This window comes from Thunnus albacares, chromosome 3 (assembly GCF_914725855.1).
Source record: "Thunnus albacares chromosome 3, fThuAlb1.1, whole genome shotgun sequence".
In the NCBI taxonomy this organism is placed as follows: domain Eukaryota; kingdom Metazoa; phylum Chordata; class Actinopteri; order Scombriformes; family Scombridae; genus Thunnus; species Thunnus albacares.
Window position 1 is genome coordinate 18,618,887 of NC_058108.1, and position 20,903 is coordinate 18,639,789.

At 39.4% G+C, this 20,903-nt stretch overlaps 1 protein-coding gene across 3 annotated transcripts; it reads right to left on the bottom strand.

Annotated features, from left to right (window-relative positions):
• Positions 1-6,389: 6,389 nt before the first annotated feature.
• Positions 6,390-19,696, bottom strand: crmp1 (collapsin response mediator protein 1). Of its 3 annotated transcripts, none has more exons than XM_044346779.1 (16): positions 19,658-19,696; positions 17,939-18,112; positions 17,082-17,467; positions 15,136-15,224; positions 14,677-14,861; positions 14,420-14,584; positions 13,964-14,025; positions 13,768-13,848; positions 12,837-12,905; positions 12,634-12,754; positions 12,326-12,482; positions 10,626-10,767; positions 10,327-10,497; positions 8,770-8,949; positions 7,893-8,058; positions 6,390-7,724 (listed from the first exon to the last, which is right to left on the bottom strand). In XM_044346779.1, exons 3-16 carry the CDS (start codon positions 17,430-17,432, stop codon positions 7,633-7,635), a joined length of 2,031 nt encoding a protein of 676 aa, XP_044202714.1. In that variant the 5' UTR covers positions 17,433-17,467; positions 17,939-18,112; positions 19,658-19,696; the 3' UTR covers positions 6,390-7,632. The 3 variants fall into 3 exon arrangements, with proteins under 3 accessions (XP_044202714.1, XP_044202713.1, XP_044202715.1); XM_044346778.1 differs by having other exon boundaries at positions 17,765-18,112; XM_044346780.1 differs by lacking the exons at positions 17,082-17,467; positions 17,939-18,112; positions 19,658-19,696 and adding an exon at positions 16,164-17,038.
• Between the last annotated feature and the right edge of the window lie 1,207 nt (positions 19,697-20,903).

Here is a 20,903-nt window from a genome sequence, read left to right on the forward strand (position 1 = left end):
CCATTTATTAACAATTTATTTACATTTACAACTGCAGACTTAATTTAAGATTTATTAACATTTATTATTACAGATGACTGACTAGGTTTTGCTGATGGCTTATTACAAATTGAGAAACCCTATACGCTATATTAATGACATTACTAACCTTTATAACCTGAAGACGTGATGGCTTCAAAGTTGTGAATCTATAAAATATTAGTAAATTAATTGTTAATTACTGGCAAAAGCCATTAATTACAACTTATAAAGCCTTTATAAAGGGCGCCCTAGTTAAAAAGTGGCACCAAATATTGTAACTGTTGACAAAACAATCTCCATTAAAGCTCCGCTTACTCTCTTGTCCAGGAGCTTTTGACTATAGATCTTCAAACAAGGTTCCGTGACAACTTCTTCTGCTGATGAAGACCATGTGACAGTAGGAAGCTCTAGAATAAGCGAGTTAGTGTCCTTGAGTGGAAATTGTTGTTGTTTCCAAGGTCAAAAATGAACTGTCAAATTAAATTTTTAAACATGCCCAACAGAACCATTATCCCTCCATTTTGCAGCTGTGCAGACTAGAATTTAATTCTGGAATATCACTAAAATGTGGCACAATCCATCAGCGTTATCTTTGAAATGTGAATTTTTAACTGGTTCCCGCTTCAAATGCAGAGGGCAATTTGGACTTACACTTATCAGAAAATGCTTCAGAGGTCTTAACTGCTGCAAAGATTACGGTGAAGGACTCAAAATGTCAAAAAGTCCCGCAATCCATATTTCCCTTTGTCCAATATGCAACACTGACACCATGTGGTCATCAATAACTACTACTACAGTTTCCTGTCAGTGCATATGATCATTCTGTAGCAGGGGCCCTTCCTCTGAGTTTCAAATTAATTTTGATGGTAGTGAAGGATAGAATAATTAAAAGCAGGGAGTGGAAGAACAAGAAAGCTGTTTCTTTGAATATATATTTTGTCAAATATACCTGTCAGTATATTGTATTTTAAAACCAAGAATGTGGACTCATATGCTCATTCTGCTATAAAAGAGTGGAAAGAGATTCAGTATGACACAGTGTGGGAAATCATCATTTATGAATGGAGGGATCTTCATTGTTCACATTTTATGGAATATCAGATATAAAGATGAATATTAGGTAGATTATCGTAGGTGTAATTGAGAAGTGTAAATCAGAGAAAAAAGCGTTATGTCTTGTTTCAATGGTTGGATGTTGCTACAGTGTGTGTGCTAGTCATTCATGGATAAGATGAAGATTTGAAAGGCTTTCCAGTCTATTTCAGTAGGTAATCATTCATTTCATGTACAGCAAAACCACCAGTACAAATAGCAGCAACAAATCAAACAGTTTAATGTTTGTCTATTATCTTCAGCATCAGCAACCAAATTGCTACATCTACTCTATTTTTCATCATTTTTACAGGCCAAGTGTTAATCTGCACCTTGCACTGATCACAAGCCCATCACATAATGCCGTTCCATTGCAGACTACTAATTCGATTTTTCAAACAATTACAACTTAATATTCACATCACAGATTGAATGAATTATGCTGTTTGAGGAAAGGACTGGAGTCATTTTTCTACTGTGATGGCTTACAGCAATCTTACATTGTATTGGAGTTTAGTTGAAATGTCAATTCAGGGATTCTGGAGGCCATTGAATTTAGTATCCTCATTATCTGCAATTAGTATAATCAATTACAGTGTATTGAAATGCCAGCATGTGTCACATCCTATGAAAGTCTGTTGTTTTTTTTAGCTAAAAATTATGAATCACCTACCACAATTTTATGTTGTCAGGAAAGAACAGTCTAGACATTACCATCCCAAAGGATCAATTGTTCTGCTGCCTGCAATAAAGTCATAAAAACACACATAAAAGGAAAATCATTAAACCACACAGTAAAAGGTATTAGCAACCTTCTTTGAAACATCAAAAGCATCAGGTATCATATCAATCAACCTCTTCATCGTAGCTCATCTCAAATAAGTGGTGACCATAAAAGCCTTTGTAAATAAATCACATTGTTTCAGCAGATAAATGGACAAGGACTTGTCTGCACTGCAAAAAAAGGATACCAGTTTCTTTGAACTCTTAATTAAATTCCAGGGATAGACCCAGTGGATGTGTATTTTATTGATTTTATAAAGATAGAGGAAAATGTTAAGAGGGAGGTGCCTGGTGAAGTAAACCCCAGAATGTTAACCTCCTCGCACACTGTCCAGTATATCAAATGGTCTTTGGAGTTGTCAAATGCTTTCAGGGGCTTAAGCAGACTCCTTTTCTGACTGAAAGTGAGCTGAAGTGAAATGCCTTTGAATTGCCTTTACATGCACTGACAGAGAACCTTGGGCTCACGGCTTCAAAGTGAATGGACATAATCGTATAATATGTTGAAATTTCCCTATCTTACTCATTTGTGCTTCTCATGTCAGGAAGAAATCTTTTTCTGATGTCCAGTCAGTTAACATCTATAGACGGGTGTTGCAACCCCTCCAACACCAAAGAAACACTCAACATCACTACAGCTGAGCATAAAGAGTCAGAGATGTGATAAATTCTGTCAGGGTGCTGTGTTCCTCTGTTCAGGAAAAGCCTTGCAGCAGAGCTGTAAACATTCTTCCTTGCTGATATGGCAGGCAGCTGATGTGAGATTTGATCCTCCCTGTGTTCCTCCATAGGCTGTCATTTATGTCTCTTCATCTTTTCATGGTCACATCAGCCTGAACTCATCAAATCCATGCTATCAGTATCCTTAGTAGAATAGAAGGAAATAACACATATACAACATGATTTTGTGTAAAAGCATATCCTTTGGCAGGATATGTATGTATCAGCCTGTACCTACATGCAGTGAAAACATTCCAATAAAAACTGAGTTATCTACATCTTCATAATAATTCATGGGGTGAAAAGAGGTGATAACTATAAAAGATTCTATCTCAAAGATTACCTGTTATAGCTTGTTTTTTTACACCATTAATTCCCCAAATACATTGAATATACTTGTTTGGAAGTCACATAATTTTTAATAAGTGAGGACTTTACAGTCTCAATTAACCCTGCTCTTTCACAATATATTGATGATAATATTGATGATAGTTGTGCATGAGACAGAGTAGCCACTATCATCAAGTGTTAGGTTGTGTTTAGGTTGTCTGTATATTCAGCATGAGGATAAAGAAGCCATGAGATTTCAGATTGGGCAAATCCATGGAGGAGTGTTGTTTTTTAAAAATGATATATAAATATATATGGTTATTTTTATATTTATATATATTTTTATATATTTATAACATTCTTTATGGTATTGCCCAGTTCCCACACAGGCATGTATGGTGTGTGTGTGTGTGTGTGTGTGTGTGTGTGTGTGTGTGTGTGTGTGTGGTGTGTGTGGGTGGGTGGGTGGGTGTGCGTGTGCATATGCGTGTGCGTCTGTGTGTGTCTTTGCATTGATGACCTGCAGGTGGTGACATGTGATTTACTGTTTCAAGTGATTGCAGAGGTGTGTTTCATCTGCTGATTGGCCTGTAGTTGACTCCTGGTTCAAGACCCACTCTGGTTCCCAATGAGTGCACAGCTCCTCTGCTGCTGTATGCTTAAACTACTTATAGAGAAAGTTTCAGTTTGTGTGTGGATAATTGGTAATAGGGAGAATTGACAGCTTCCAGCTGTGAAAGTAGTGCTTTGAAGGTAGGTTTTAGATAGACTGACGATAGATTGTAATTACTAAGAAAAATATAGTTCTCCTTCGTCTAATCAGTTTAATCAAATCTTGCTGTTCCTGAGGGCAGGGAATACTGGTAGCAAATCTCACCATCTTATGTAAAGTCCCAAGTTTGCCTTGGCTGGGACAAAGGGGACAATACATTTTGTAAACTCCACATGAATCTACATCTGTATAAGCCTGACTCATTAACAAGGTTGACCTTGTAACAAAGCTCAACATGGACACCAGCTGGACAAATGGGAGTGTTACAGGCTGAATATCAAGCAGTGTATGTGAGAGTTTCCTCTGTAGGTTTCATTTGTTAGATTCATAGCATATGCTATTGAACATATCTGTAAATAAGAATATCATTAAATAAAAAGATAAATTTGTATAATCATGTAGAAAAGGGTTATTGAGTCAATTAGGTCAAATACAGCAAAGCTTAATGGGGAATGATGTTAAGACAAAGAAAACCTAAACATCAATCTACAGTGCCACACTTAGGAGATAATATGATGATATTCATAATAAAGGCATTATCAGTGTTATCGACTTGTAACCAATATCAATTGTGCCTTGTTGTTAAATTTTAAATATTGTGTTTCATCCCTAATATTAATTAGAAATGTATTGATAACAGAGAGAGATTAATGATCCGTGTTATACTCCCTAGAAATGACTATCAAATACATTAAATTTGCTATCCTACTGCTGCTTCCATCCAATATCTATTGTAAGTCAATAGACATCAAGAATACTTAAACCTTTTTGTTAGTTATTAATTGGATATCATTTACAATGGGGTTGCATTCGGAAGAAAAATAGCACATTTTTTGTTAATTGCACAATAGATGGATACACTTTTCAGGTATGCACAACAGGTACCTGAGGGACCGTCAGTGGTAGAAGAACAGCACAGCTGGCTCAGTAATTTGCCTGGATGCAGTCGAATCTCTGTTGTTCCCAAACAGCAGCCAGCTCCTTTCAAGGGATAGAAAGTCTCTACGTAGTTATGGCACCTATTCAACTGTGCACCCTGCACATATAGACAATGTTTTCAATTTTTGTGATTTCATGACCTGCTGCAGAGAATGGTAAACTTACATTTTTAGTCTCACAAGCTCAATATTACATCCCTTTGGTTTGGTCCCAGAGCAGATGGCGGCGGCAGCAGCATGTGGGTCTCTGTTGGTCTCTGTGAAGGTGATGTTGCCTGGAATCAGTTCATCTGTAGTAGAAGCCAGAAAATGTTCATTTTCATCATCCGCATGTATTAAATGAAAAATATCTGAAGTTGTAGTTGCAAAGAGCTTTCACTGGGAAGATCACATGTGCTCCCACATTACTATGCTGACATTTACATTGTTGCAGTTAACAAAAGAGCATTTTGATGTAACACTTCTCACATATTTATACAACTGTTGCATGTGCAGTGTAAATAAAAAACACCAATTTGGAACAAACTCATAAACCAAAGAATTTTCCTCTGAGAAAACAGTTTAGAGCAAATGATGCCCATCTCTGCCCAATGAAATGTGAAAACTAAGTGAAGTAAATTAGCTGTTATTGTTGAGGACGATAATAAAAGAAAAAACTCCTCTGGGACCACAGATGGGTATATATAATACTACAGATATAGCATAATTCATTATATACAGTGTTGTTACACATTGGAGGTGAAAGCATTTTTAAGCTCGATAACAAGTTGACAACTGCAGTATACAACAAGATGAAAAGTTTAGTTGTATAAGTCTTGTTATAGTAGTTTTACTAATGGCATTTAGAGGCTGCAATTTTCATAACACTCATGGCAATTTGTGAGATTTTGATATATCTTGTGCACACCATTTTGGCTTGATGGTGGACCTAGAGTAAAGGTCAGTTGGTCAAAAACATTAGGATTCATTTTCTCAGGACCATGAACCTCCAGAACAAACTGGATGGAAATTTACATTTTTAAGATGCATTGTCATGGACCAAAGTTTAAAGTTAAAGGAAGAGTTTGATGGTGGCAGAAGACTTTAAGCTATCCTTTTTTTCTCACATATTGGTTTAATGTGCATGTGTCTATCAACTTGCTCTGATATGGAAATTGCACAGACACTCTGTAGGTTCACTCTTTTATCCTCACTGTCATCACAAACTTTTCAAGGTATTTAACACTTTTTTCTCTGTAAGAATCTATTCCCGGTGTCAAGGTAGATCCCTGACCTTCAAATTGCCTGATTACACTTTTACCATAAAAAAGGATTGATAAAAAATATGTATTCATCATAATATTTAAAATATGTAAGGTATTGGTGTAAGCCTTAGTTTTTTGTTGTTCTTTTAGTATTGGTATTCAAATCACATTTTCCATGTCAAACTCTTTCTCAGTTCAACGTTCCCTCTGGCACTAAGAGAAAACAATTCCATTCTTAACTGGAGTGGAATTGAATTGAGGTTACCATCCGTATCTCCCTTGTATGGTTGTGTTAAAGTTCCCTTAGGCATTGTGTGTCTCAGAGGCTATGTGTTAAAGCCATAACTGAAGCACCTGCAATTCAACCTGACAGAATTTATTGGCACAATTTATCTGAGCGAGACAAATTCAGCAGACAAAGGCAAAGATCAGAGCCACACTTTCTTTTTCTTTTTTTTTTTAAAACTCTCAAAAATGGTTGCCGTACCATTATTTTTGACAACAGTCAAGTCTTTATTGATCATTAGTGGTTCCATTGGAGACACCAGACAACAGCAACAAAAACAGAGCGGCATAGAAACATTACATTTACCAAGAAAACACCCCGAATCAATCAAATCAAATAAAAACAGTTTTAAACGATTTTCAGCAAAGTTTCAAAGAGCAGCTGAAGCCCTTTTACAGCAGTGGGTTGAGCATGACATCACAACAAAGATCTATTTCTGGCATGAGTGATTGGCAAAAAACTATTACACACATCATAAATTCTTCACTGTGAAATTCTGTTATGCAGGTAGAGCGATCTAGGAATTCATTTTGCAGCCAACAGCTGTTTCTGTGTTTGTTTCAACTGCTCATCTACTTTAGTTGTTTCACACTTTATATTGACACGTTTGCATATAGTATCTAATGGTGGAGAGGAAGTTGCATTGCTTTTATTGAAGTTCACAGTAATGTGTAAAAAATAATATGTTTTTGAACATGGTAACAGGTGGCTCTATCCACAGTGAATATGTTTTCAAAGCAAACATTTATATAAGAATATGTTTGTGCTGTTGAATACTAGTGTGCCTCGAATACAATTTAAGTGTTCCTCCATTGTAACAATAAACCACAAGTAGTGTAACACCTAAAGATGTGTCCATGCAATATGTATAACTGATCCACTGGAGCCACATTGAAACAAATATTGCAAAGATGTTGAATACCAGATGCAGGAGGAACCTGTTATTTCTACAGCTGTCCACCACATGGGTGGAGAGGAGCACCATGTCTGAGCAGACTCATATAGTAACACGTGGGGTGTGAGGAAGAGTAAGGAGGAAATCATGCTCATGGAGAAGGAGATAACAACATTATGACATAACACTGGGGTTATATTTGGGTGCTTGGAGGGGGTCCAACACCAGATCTGTGTGTGTGCATGCGTGTGTGTGTATGTGTGTGAGTGAGTGGCCCGATCATGAGTCTGTGGGTTTGACTTGTTCTGATAGTAAATCACACTCTTCTTGTACATTTAAGTATAAATGTGCTTCTTCTCAGTGAGCATGGACTCAAGGCAAACTGATAAAATCGCAATGGTCTATAAAGAGCATGTCACCATTGTACCAAAAAATGCAAAGGTATTCATCCATGCCAGTGTGCTCACACTCTCAGTCATACACATACACTCACACACACTCAAGAGGTGAAACCCCACAACAACCACACTTTGGGCAGAAGTGTCAAGTGTTCAACCAAGGCTGGTGATGTTAGAGCGACCACCAGGGGGTGCTACAATACGGTGACCAGATCGACGAGGGACGTTGTCATCAGTCTGTGCCCCTGTGAAACAAAGGCAAAATTATGCAAAAATTACTTCAAATACTAGATATAAAATTTTTCCAATATACATGTAACACATCTGGTTATTTATGTTTCATTTAACATACTAAAAGCTTCAAAGGATTCAATGGATTTTAAAACTTATACAAAATATATTATCTCTGTTACCTGATAGGCTGAAGTTGGACTGGTGAAGATTGCGTATTGGTGGTGGCTGGTGAGAGGTGGGTGATGTTTTGGCCGACGGCGCAGGTGTGATGTATTTGGGTGTAGGAATGACATCATACACAGGCCCATCATACATCCCACGAATAACACCTTGCTTGCCCTTAACCTGAACATAAAACACACAGAAACACACAACAAGCAAACTTATTTGTCATTCTCAAACAACAAAATGGTTCGTAACCCACTAGTGACCATAATACAGGATAACCCGGCTTATTTGTTTTGCTGGAATCTATAACTGTGGAAATTAGGATTTGCTGTGAAATATACATTTTTAAATTACCAGCATAGGTGGATAGCATGGTAAAACACAAACATATTACTTGTGTGATTAAATGTTGGCGTATACATTGTTTTCATAATTTATAGATATAAGTGATGTATAGTTATCTTTTAGTTTCTAACAAAAAGTGAAACTGCATTCTACAGTTTCCCTACCATAACAATGCACACAAAGAAAGAGCGTGGCAACTTTGATTTTTGGGTATCTATAAATCTTTTAAGCTTGTCTGCTTCCTGGCGAAATGTTTGTTAAATATCTATATGATTCACTTTTCTAGTTATTTAATTCCTATTTTCTCATATTCCTTATGTCAGGCATTCAATGCCTTTCTCCATAACCGACCAAACCAAATAAACTGACAAATATTTAGACATGGAAGTCTGGGTTTTGTCTAATATTTTTGAAGACAGTTGAGAAAAGCAACAGTGCAATGATTGGTAACTTAACACTGGATCTTTCAAGGGCAGATATTTTTAAATGTCATATTTCTAACACTGCTTTAGAAATGTGTTTAAAACCGTTCATGTACTGTACCTGGTTCCTGAACTTAATGCGCTGGTAAGCATAGTCTGGGAAGGGCTTGCGGGGAATAAATCGACCAGTACCCTGCTGTGCCTGCAGCTTTCCTTCCTCATATACCACCCGACCTTGACTCAACACCAGCACTGGTCCCCCACGGCACTCCAGGCCCTCAAAGATGTTGTATTCTGAAGCCTGTGTGGAGAGGGATGAAAAAGAGGGAGTCAAGCAGGAGGACAAAAGAGAGCTCTCACATCTTCCCCCACAATTTAGAAAAGTGATACCCTATACTGTCTGAGCCCACTGTGCTATTTCAGCAAAGCATTGTATCAGAAAGCATAATAGATGCAGGAAAATGCAGCAGTTGAAGAGATGGGGGATGAATAAGTGAGAGGCTCGGGGCATATAGAAAGGAGTGACAATGTGAATACAGGGGGATGGGTAGAGAGATGGTAGCACAGAATGGGTGAGGGGTGAAGGCGGATTATAACCTAAAGCCGGCACGAGTCTGGATTAGGGTCTTTGAGAGTGGCAGAGTGGACTGAATACATTAACCACTGTCTAATATCTTCTGTATTATCTCTGTATTGTCTCACAACGATCAAAGCAAATTTTGATCGTTCTGAGGCCATTCTCCTAAGTCTATATGCATCATTTTGTGTCTTGAAATTTAAGGGATATTTAAATAGTAAAAAATCACAGCCACAAAGAAAACCTTCATATTTTTTCACTTACCTGTATAGGCATCAAGCCATGCAGATAGTTTTGGTTTTATTTGTCCAGGTTTTTAGATATCTGTCTCAATACACAAGGGGGTGAATAGAGTGCTAAAAGTATTAAACGAAAGTGTCCCGATAATCTGCTGTCTTCATAGTAAACTTCTTTCACTGGAGCTGCTTTCTTTAGTAGAAATGTATTCTTTTTGAGTGTCATTTGAAATGGATTCCATGTCTTTTTTGCAATTCAAAAAAACAAAAACATTGCTTTAGGGTGGTAGTAGAAATGTCAGACCAGAGCAAACCTCAAACCTAAGCAAAAAGAAATCCCAAAATATCTGCTACATATCACTTCAGGTAAATGAGAAAATTAATATTTTTTGTATTTTGGGTAAACTGCTCCTTTAAAGATAAATCTCATATTCTCTTGTCAAATAACATTTCAGCTTTCTTTAATATACCGCATACCGCAATATTAATGACCAGTGTTTTTGTATGTGCATGTCATGTATTATTCTGGTTCCACCACACCCCTGCAGTATTGCATCATACTGCGCACAATAATGCCAGGCTTGACTGAATATCACTCCAACTTAAAGGTACATTTCAGATTTCTCTTCACCTCTTGTGATTTTTCACTTGATTTTTATCCTATTTCACTCTCTGCATATGAAACCCTTTTCCTGCAGCCTTTCTACTGCCCCCCTGTCTTTAATGTGCTTCTGTTCCCTCAACAACAGATGCAGTATTAGAAGATTAGTTTATTTATTTGTTTGTTAGTCTTTCTGTTCTCGTTAACAGTTTACCAATCCTTACTGTTCTATCTTCCCCCAACCCTATTTCCCTTTGTCCTCACCGACTGCTGGAGTTTGGAAGTGATGGTTTTGATGTTCTCAGGGTCCCAGATGACAATGTCAGCATCAGAGCCCACTGCTATCCGGCCCTTGCGTGGGTATAGGTTGAAGATTTTTGCAGCGTTGGTAGATGTCACTGCCACAAACTGGTTCTCATCCATCTTCCCCATGGCCTGACAAACAGAGAAGTGGGTGTTTAGCATGGTAGACAAAACCATCAGGCTAACATGAAGAGAGTATAAATATAAAGAGTACACTCACAGCTACACACAGGACACACGCACATATTCTTAGTGCTCACCACAGCCTTGTCCCAGACGAAACCCATTCTCTCCTCTACTCCATTGGTTCCCTCTGGGATCAGAGTGAAGTCATCTTTACCAATTGCTTTCTGAGAAATGCTGTATGCACAGTGAGCGCTGCCCACCACCTGTAGGTCCCCACTGCATCAAACCATAACACAAAAACATAAGCATACTTTTAAGACTAGTGATTAACCTGATAAATGTTATACAATCCTTGCAGATTGTTATCTTAAACTATGTAATACAGGCAGCTTAATCTTTGTGATCAGATGATTAATTTCAGGATATTTGGCTGCAACAATCTGTTAAAAACAGTATTCACACCCTCCTGTAGAAATAATGGTCAACACAGGACAAGAAAGACATTCCTACTATTAGCCACCAGGTGTCCTCATTGAGCATGTGTGTTAAAATACAAGTCATGTAGAGGGCCTGAGGCAGACACGCCAGCCAGCTGAACCAGTCAGAATGATGCAACGCAGCTGTAGTACCAGTCCCTGAAGCCTTAACTATATCACATAAAGACTGCATTATCAAAAAGCCTTCAGCACATACTCACCTCACCTCAATACATACAAGAGGCTGAATTCAACTGATAAGGAGTGATCTTTATCATAATTCTCATCTAGATCTAAATGACCCTTCATTCATTTGTTAATTACAGTGATCACTCCATGATAGTAGGCTGTGGGATCATTGCCCCAATGCCATAACTGTGCTTATTATGGAAATAATGGAAATGTAAAGAAAAAAGTGTTGTTCTTTTGTTCGTGTCTCTGAAAAAGAACCTAAAAATACACCCTGTCGCTTCAGCGGAAGCTCAAAGACAACAGCAGTATCACACCACTGGTGTGACAGCACGGACCCGCCTTGAGAAGCTGGAGTTGCAGATGAAGGGTGGAGGAGAAGAGAGGAGTGAGGAGTGAGGAGTGAGGAGGAGGAAGAGGATGAGGAGGAGGAGGAAGAAGAGGAGGAGGGAGGTACTTGGTAGCCAAGGCAACAGATGAAGAAGGATTCTAGTTCCTGTGCTATTTATGGAATCGGGGACAGTCAAAAGCGTACTGCAGGAAGTTCTGTGCATTCTGTATGTTTGAGGTGAGACCTAAAGTGGGGCTGATCTGGTCCACTTTATCCATTGCTTCTGGCACTATGATACTCATGAATAACAATTTAACTTACTATTAATAATGTATGTAACTTATATATGATTAAAGTGACTACCAAATGAGTTTGTAGCCCTTTATCAATTATCTAGTCTCCCTGCCCCTCTTCTCTTTATGCATACACTTTCATCTTCTCTCCATCTGTTTTACTTTTTCACTAAAATGAGTTTGACATGGTGCATTATATTAGCGGTTGTTTGTGGTATGAATACCAAACTAATAACTAAGGGGCCAAACAATGAGGATTAGATCCTTGCAGGTGTCTCCTTTGGTGTCATCCAACTGATTTAAATTTCACATTGTGCAGAGGTCAAAGCTAAATTAAGATTTTCATCTGTCTTCACTCTGCACGAATATGAAAATGTTGCAGTGTTCATGAAATAGACTGTGGGTTACATATTTTGTAATACTTCTCAGAACATTATCAACCACACCCTGTAAAACATTAGAATCTTGCATTTAAGATGACTTAAGATGCCAAATGTATTTACTCATTTGGCATCATATGCATCCACAAAGGTTAAAAGTCATACCAGGACAGAAGTGTGTTGAGATGGTCTGGGGTTGTGGGGTCAGGACTCAAAGGTGGAGAGGTCACATAAGCCGCTGCTTTGGCCCAGTTCTTGCTCCAATAGTGAGAACCATCAGTGGCCAGGCTGGCTGTAATTGGCTCCCCAAAAACCACAGAACCTGAACATGACGATAGTAGGACATTTCAGTTCAGACTGTGAAAAGCTGTGAAAAGTCGAAGAGTCAGTAAAACATAATCATGCACACACAGAAATACTGAGAACCTGATGAGCATGAGCTAGAAATGGGGTGACAAGAAAGAGAGGCTGACCTTTCCGCCGGGCCTGGGTAATAGTGTCGGCTGCACTCTTACTCATCACCTTGGTGATGTAGACAGGACAGTTGACACGGTTACCGAGGGTGATGGCACGGAACACCGCCTCAGCCTCTAGCTGCATTGAGAGGAAGTAAAGAGGAGTTAAAACCTATACGACAATAAATTGATGGATGAATGGATAATGAAAATTGAATTACCTCTTCAGGACGACTCAGGGGATGGCCTTCAGGTCCGGTGATTCCCATCCCGAGGATTTTTCTCTGTTCCTGAAACACAAATGAAAATAACTGCAATAACACCATCAGCATTACATACCTGTCAAGTCATGTTCTACACATGGGACTCAATCAAAGAAAATAAAGTGTGCATTGCAATCCTATATACCAGTACACTGTGGGCAGCTCTTGCTGGCTTCAACTGCTCTGCTTCTGACAGCACTGTTAAGAGCACAATGAAACTGGGATGAACACTGTACCCCCGCTCGTTTCCTCTTTTTCTTTTTTATTTAACAGTTTGTTCTCAAGGGGGTTATGCCTCTGTTTTTTACCACCTATCTCCCTATTTCCATTACAGTTAGGTTAACAAGTCTATTATTATCATTAATCAGCACTCCCATTATCATTCATTACTCTCATTTATCTTCACATACATCATGGTTTTCACCATAATTGTCCCTCTAATCAGGACCATCATCTCCACGATCACCACTACCACTTTTCATCACTGCTGTCAACATTATCAGCACCTTCAACCGCACCATCTTAATCACCATTACATCATCATCATTAGTGTAATAACAGTCAACAGCAATGGTGACCAGCCTAGGAAAAAACTGTCCTTTCCTATCCTCAGTAGCTGCAGTAGCAGCAGCAGCATTAATCCTTTCTCTCTGAGAGCAAGAGAGTTATGTAACTAGAATATCTCTTAACAGCAGTGGAGATCGCAGGGAACTATAAAGGGAAAAGACTGGTGGTGGATTTAGTTCATCCATAGTTTATATTCTTAATTATATCACCACAGTAAATAGCTGTGGCCAGCTCACAGACACTTGCTCACAGGCAGGTTGTGATAGTGCAAGAGACTGGTTGCCACTACGAGACAAAAATGGAGGGGTTGGGTTGCACTTACCTGAGCAATCAGGTCTCCATTTTCAGCATGAACTAACACCACAGCACCTAGCTTCTTCAGGAAGGAGAGAGCCTCATATAGCTAAGGGAGAGATGACAAAACAAGAGTTTAAAAGTGGGATGAAAAGAGCAGAATGACACATACTGTATTAGTGTAGTATTAGTGTATTATTGCAAATAGTGATTATGAGATATACCTGTGAGTCTGTCATCTGGTACAAATCCTTATAAGCCATGTAGAGTTGGAAGGAGTTGATACCTGACAACAGTAGAAATGAGTAACTTCAATTATCCATCGCAGAAAGCATGCAGAGCTTGTTTATGTCGAGCATCTGTGCCAAGAATTACAACTTTCAAACAGCTGCCTTGGCTCAGCCTCTGAACTGTTTTGTAGCTGGACCCAAAAGAAAAGTGATTTTTTACTTTAAACAGATTACAAGCAAATTTTATACTCTGCCACCATGACAGCAGCCCAATGAGAACAATGGATTTCCACTATAAGAGGATTCAGCACTAGGCTAAATTGTTTCTAAATCTGTCCCTCTTGTTTTTGCACATTGGGTCCAAAACAGGGACAAACAAGACACTGAAACAAGAATTACAGCAATCACCAAAGCTCTAAGATATAATGTAATAACTAGAGATTGGTGTACCTTTCTCTTGCACCAGTAGCTCCAACTCATCTTTAACAGTCTCATTCCATTCGGGGATGTCAACGTGCAGGGAGTAGTCACAAGATGCCTTCTTATCTGCAGCCTCCTGCCAGCGCTCAAACGCCTCCAGCAGGCTGTCCCCAGGCTGGGGGGTCACATGGTCAACTGAGAAGTGGGAAGGGTTAATATGGAAAGAGTGCGACTTGAATGCATATGTGGTTATAGTATTGTAGCGCATATATGCTACATGCACTCACTGATCATGGTTGTGCCCCCAGCAAGTGCAGCCTTGGTGCCCTGGAGGAAATCATCAACAGGCTGTGTGCCCAGGAAAGGCTTCATCAGACAGGTGTTGACATCTATTCCCCCTGGTATCACCATGCGGCCATTAGCCTCGATCACCGTGACCCCCCCTGGAACAATCAGATTCTCCCCCACCTGCCTACCGAGTATAAAATACATGTAAAGATAAAGAGGTGGATGAAAGGGAATCGAAAAGCACAGACGATGAGGTGCAGAGATGATGGGGAAAGATGTAGTGCAGGAAAACACATGGGTGTGGATGACAGTGGTTTGTGAAGGATGCAGAGTTGGGAAAGGGAATAAAGGGAATATAGAAGTAAAATCATTATTGGCTGCAAAATATTCTTAATACTGAAATCTATATTTTCATGCTTCTGCAACTCTTTGACATAACAAGCATCTTGTATACGCACTTGATGAGGCCATCTTCTATGTAGACATCTGCGTAAAGAGACTGGTCATCATTGACCACACGCCCTCCTTTAATCAATAGCCTTTCACTCTGTAGGGGAGAGACACAGAGAGAAGAGGAGAGAGAACAGGGGGCGGGCTGAATTCAGTCCTAACATTTTGATATATTGCACAGTTAGTTATGTATTAGATTACCTTATAGCAATATTATGACAGCTAATATTAATGTTATACGACTTCCTCTCTTCAATGCATTAATTGCATATTGGATTAGATTGTCAGTGCAATCAAATACTGAATATTTACAAGCACAGCAATAAATCAAGCACAATTTCTTTCCTAGGCACTATTATCCACACCCTCTATCACCATGGAGGATGCCTGGCAACAGCATGAGGAGGATGTTATGTCTCCATGGTAACCTGTGATCATCCATGGTTGGAGATGAAGGCAGCTGACTGTTCAGCATCTATATCCATAAGAATGCTTAAAAATAAAAATAATAAATCCAGTGAAATGCATTATTTTCTGTCTACACCATGAAATTGAATGCTTAGTTATAATGATTGTATGTTGCATTTGGCTTCATTTCGCACCTAATAATAGGTGCACTACCATTGAATGATAAAGTAAAGCTTTCTGCAGAATGCATTTTTTAAAGATGAAAAAGGATTCACCTTTGCACAAACCCAGTCTCACACCTCTGCTGTTTTATGCCAGACATTGTTTTCTGTGCGATTCCCGGTTCGCCCGTCACATAAATAGAGTTAATCTCCTTGACAGGCGGCGAGATTACACAACACTGTCCAACCCACAGGCGAGAATACGCGCTCGATTTGACACACAAACAGAGAGAATTGCCACCTCTGTGTCATGGGTGTGCCATTGCTTATAGGGGAAACAGTAGAGGGGCCTTCTGCTCTTTGCCGCCTCACTAAGAATTTAATCCCATCTGCCGGCATTGGCAGCAGGGATTTGTAGACAAGCGGACAGCTTCTCCGATCAACGCTGAACAGGCCGGGTCTCTTACCGTCAGATGGGGGATGCTGTTCTTCCCCTGGTAACTCGTCCCAGACATACTCTCTCCGTCACTCTACCCCCTGGCAGTCAACTCAGAAACGGGTTGCGGTGACTCTGGCGCCCTGCGCTACGCTCTAGTGCCCTTTGTCTCCCCCGATGCGTGTGGGTTATTGTTTCCGCATGCGTGTGTGAGGTAGAGAGCGATGAATCCGCCGCCGTACGGCTGCGTCAGGATGCATGGAGCGCGCATAGCGAAGGACAGGTGACTATACTTTGCGTGCGTGCGTGCATGTGTGCGTGCGCGAGTCTGCGAGAGAGTCTGCTTGGTGGCGTTCACGGCACCGATACAGATTCTGTAGACACGAGCGCCCTCACACCCCCTTCTATACGCGCACACATGTAAACAGCTCACATGAGAACACAATAACAATACAGGGAGGGATGACGTCTGTCGCTGTCCAGTTCAGCACCACAGACTAAAATGATCTCGACGTGTTTATGCATTTGCATGATTTTGGAGAGTCTTAAAGCTACGTAGACGTAAACCAAAATAGCCAAACTGCAATGCAGCACATAAGTGCATCATGTATGCAGACTGAGGCATTTGTCTCAGAATAACAACTCCCGAGGGGGAGAAATAGGCGCTTTTACAAAACGAGGACAAAACACAATATTTTTACTTTTTAAAAAGAAATAATTCAAATCTGTATGCTTTTAATCGATATATAATGGTTATTTATTTCTCTATGGTCAGTAGTTCTTAGACAGCTGTTGGCTTAGCATTTTTCGTCATTTCACTTAATATTTAACTTTAATTGACACATGTAGCTATATAGGGAAGCCTGTTTCATAAACAGGCACATGCTGATTTCAACCAAAAAGCCATACAGATAGAGAGGGAGAGAAAGCCAAGAACCGTCACTCTTACCTTCCCATTTGGGCTTTCGTTTCCCGATGAATATATGACCTCAACACCGGGGCGTCGGTCGTCTCTCTCCCCGGGTGAGTTGGTCAGTGACTCCTCCCGGGCCTCACTGGGCATCTTGCCGGTGGGGTCACCAGTGTCTAAAACCCTCTCCTGGCTCCTGCTTCTCGGGGTGCGGCTCCCTTTCCTCCCCACCGCGTAGTTATCGAAGTCTATGGTCTTGCTTTCAAACGCGCCCTCCACGGAGCTGAACATGCCGTATGTTTTCCGCTGGTTCGGCCCGGTGGTGATGGGCCCCGCCAGGTAGACCGGTAGCTCATCCTCCCGGTTCCACTGCCTTCTGCAGTCCGACATTATGTCTTCCACCAGAGAAGGAGGCTTTCCCAAACCTGAAGAGATGGAGACAGCAGACTCGCTTGTTTTACGTCTAACCAGGTCACCGACAGTCCCGCCTCTTCCGCGCTCTTATTCGATGGTGTGAACTATGAAAAGCAGCTCTTTCCAGGCTGCCTCTTCACTCAAACACATACATATAAACACACGCGCGCGCGCGCGCGCACACACACACACACACACACACACACAAAGAAATGATGCAGTGCTCCAATTTTAATAGGAGAGGTATATTAGTGTGAACCAGTTAAGCTCCACAAGAGAATAATTTGTTACCACACGTTCAAACATACCCACAAATAAAATAGAAGCTTGTCTGGATTTTTGCCTCCCTCTTTGTCTTTGTCTCTCTACCATCCCCTCGTTGGTAGAGAGACAATCTTTCCTTTTAAAGTAGGGGTGCTGTGCGTGCTGAACAGGTTACAACATCAGTGGATTAAACCAGTATGTGTCATCTTTTAACCCACATCTGGAGGGATAGACAGATTGGTAAATGGTCTGCTGTGCCACAATCAGACTTGACTGCTGGTGTCATGGGGGCTGGTCTCTCGCCTTATTGTGGGCATTGAATAAGAACTGCGGCCCAGGTAAGTCTCCAGCCCGCAGCAGGAGTTTTCATCTCCACTGGGCCGTGTGCTGCACTGTAAAAAAAAAAAAAAAATCATAAAAAAAGGGTAAAAAGTCTGGCAGCAAATGTTGCCAAACACTTACCGTTAAATAATAGTAAAAAACATTTAGTTATTCTACAGAGATTTATTTTAAAAATACGGATATTTACTTTGGACATTGGTATCTAATGGTATCTTGAGAGCTTTAGGCTTTTATTTTATGTGATTATCCAGTCTATTTACAGTAAATCCCTGGCAAATGTTGGTTTTATACTGTACAAAAAATAAGATCATGTTATAATAGTTTACAAAAACATAATTTTAATAATCATTACTTTATATAAACATTATTTGAGAGTAATTACAAGCAACTCTCCAGTATATTTACAGGCTTTTCCCATTAATGTATGGGGTATACATTATATAAACACTTTTTGACAGTAATTAAAATCAACTCTCCAATATATTTATGGGCTTTTCTCATTAATGTATTAGGTTTAGTTTATATAAACATTATTTGATAGTATTTTAAAGCAACTATCCAATATATCTACATACATTTCCCCATTAATGTATGAGCTTAACTTTATATAAACATTATTTGACAGTAATTACAAGCAGCTCTCCAGGCTTTGCCCATAAATGTATGGGGTTTACTTCATATGAACATTATTTTACAGTAATTGCAAGCAACTCCCCAATATATCTACAGACATTTCACATTAATGTATGGGGTTCTGAATGTACAAAAACCAGAGGGTCTATGTAAAAGTACCATTATATCAACTTCTTTAACACTGAATCATTATATACATTTGTCTACTGCCATTTTACAATCCATTCAATGCAGATCCCCATTTGAGGTGTATGAGATTTCAAGATGTTTAATAATGTATCATAAAATTACCTTTTACTGCTTGCTTTACAAAGTAATTCACTATTTTTACAGTGTTATCCTTAAAGTTTCAGAATTAATGAACCAATAAACAGCCATACTGAATTATTATGTGGGTCTGAAGCTGATCAACCCAATAAGAGCTAAAACAGAATACTTAAATAGAATGTATTTATTTTTTTCTCATTCAGATTACTTCAACAGACATCAATGGAAGCAAAAACAGTTTTGTACATTTTATCAGTACAATGTCTTGCATGTTGCATTATAGCAAAAGGGAAACTACAGCCAATTTAGAAATTCATACATGTTATTCCCATGCTCTAAGATGGTTCAAAATGTTAGTGAACATAAACAAATCTCTCCCAAATCCAAAAATTATTTTTCTAAAATCAAAATTTGTGATGTCATCTGTTAATGTCTGGAGCTTTTCCAAAAACAATGAATTGAGAAAGATGTTAAAGATGACACTGAGAACACTCAGGGGGATGTTCTGAGTATACAGTAGGGTTGGGCTGATGGGCAATGCCATCGTCCATCGCCAATGGCTGACAGTCATCAACCACTGAGCCTCCACCATCGTAACATCGTGATTTAAAAGCCCCCCCATTGTCTGTACATCTTTTGCGTGGATTAAATTACTCTTATTGGCTTTTTACTCACGGAGCTTTTATTGCACTTACAATAATGCAACGACTGTAGTTGTCATCAACTCGAGTACTTCACGTGGTTCACTGTCTCTCCTCTGCTCCGCTCAGAGGACACACACTCACACATGCAAGGATCGCCACCTGTGGTGAAACAGACAAGAGGAGAGAAACTTAGTGCAACCATAAATGACAGCAAAATGCAGTAATTTATCCCACCCGATATCATTGTCCATCACAATATTTCAATATGCCAATTCTGTAGACATCGCCCAACCCTAGTATACAGGTACATTTTCTTTTTCAGATATGAAAGGTCACTATAGAATAAAGCTTATTTGGGTATTTAAAAATTACTACGAAATTAGTTTCACATTCATTGTCTATGAAGCAGCTCCAGACTTTATTCCGGATGGCATCAGAAATTTGAGTCTCACATCTCTGGTTTGTGGCTTTGGGAGGAAGTAGTTCATGTTCACAAATATCACAAGTGGGAGTTACACATGTGCAAGTCACAATCAAGTCTCAAGTCTTAACCTTAAAGGCTCAAGCAAGTCCTAAGTCACTGTATTTAGACTCAAGTAAGCCAAGTCAAGTCACTGCTAAACGTCAAGCAAGACAAGTCAATTAAGTCACAAGTCAAGTCACCATGAAAGAGGCGCTTAAAACACTAGAGAAAGGGGTACAATGGCAAGCCATGTCATGAGAAAACGGCACGTTAGTTAGTCTCTAACACTAGGCATGGCTACGGTTAAGATTCATAAATACCACTATTGGTTAGAGGTATAACAATTCTCCAAATCCATGGTTCAGTTCATATCTTGTTTTTTATTGTTGTTTTTTTTATAGATTAACTTTAAATTAATTAACTAAGTAAACAAAAATAAATAATCTGATCTAACTTGTTTTCCAGGATCTAGTGTTCATAATTTTGTATTTTATGCAGTATTACTGAGTGTGGATATGTTGAATGACTTCTGTCACCAGGTTGTGCCTTTGAGTAAGGTGAGAATTTTGAAGCAGAAGTAGTAGAAGAAGAGGAACTTCCTCCAGTTGCTGTTGTTAGCACAAAGCTAGTGGGTTTTAACAACAGCAAAAATATGCTGGTGGACTGTAAGCTACATATTATGCTTTGTTGTGGTTGTAAAGTGCACAAATAAAAAAAAACTCCAAGTTATACTACAGCCCAGCATCGGCCTGAGTCTCTGCCTGCAACACATGACTATTTTGGTATATTTACTCGCCAAATGGAAAATCTATCCGCATTTGACGCTTGCACAAC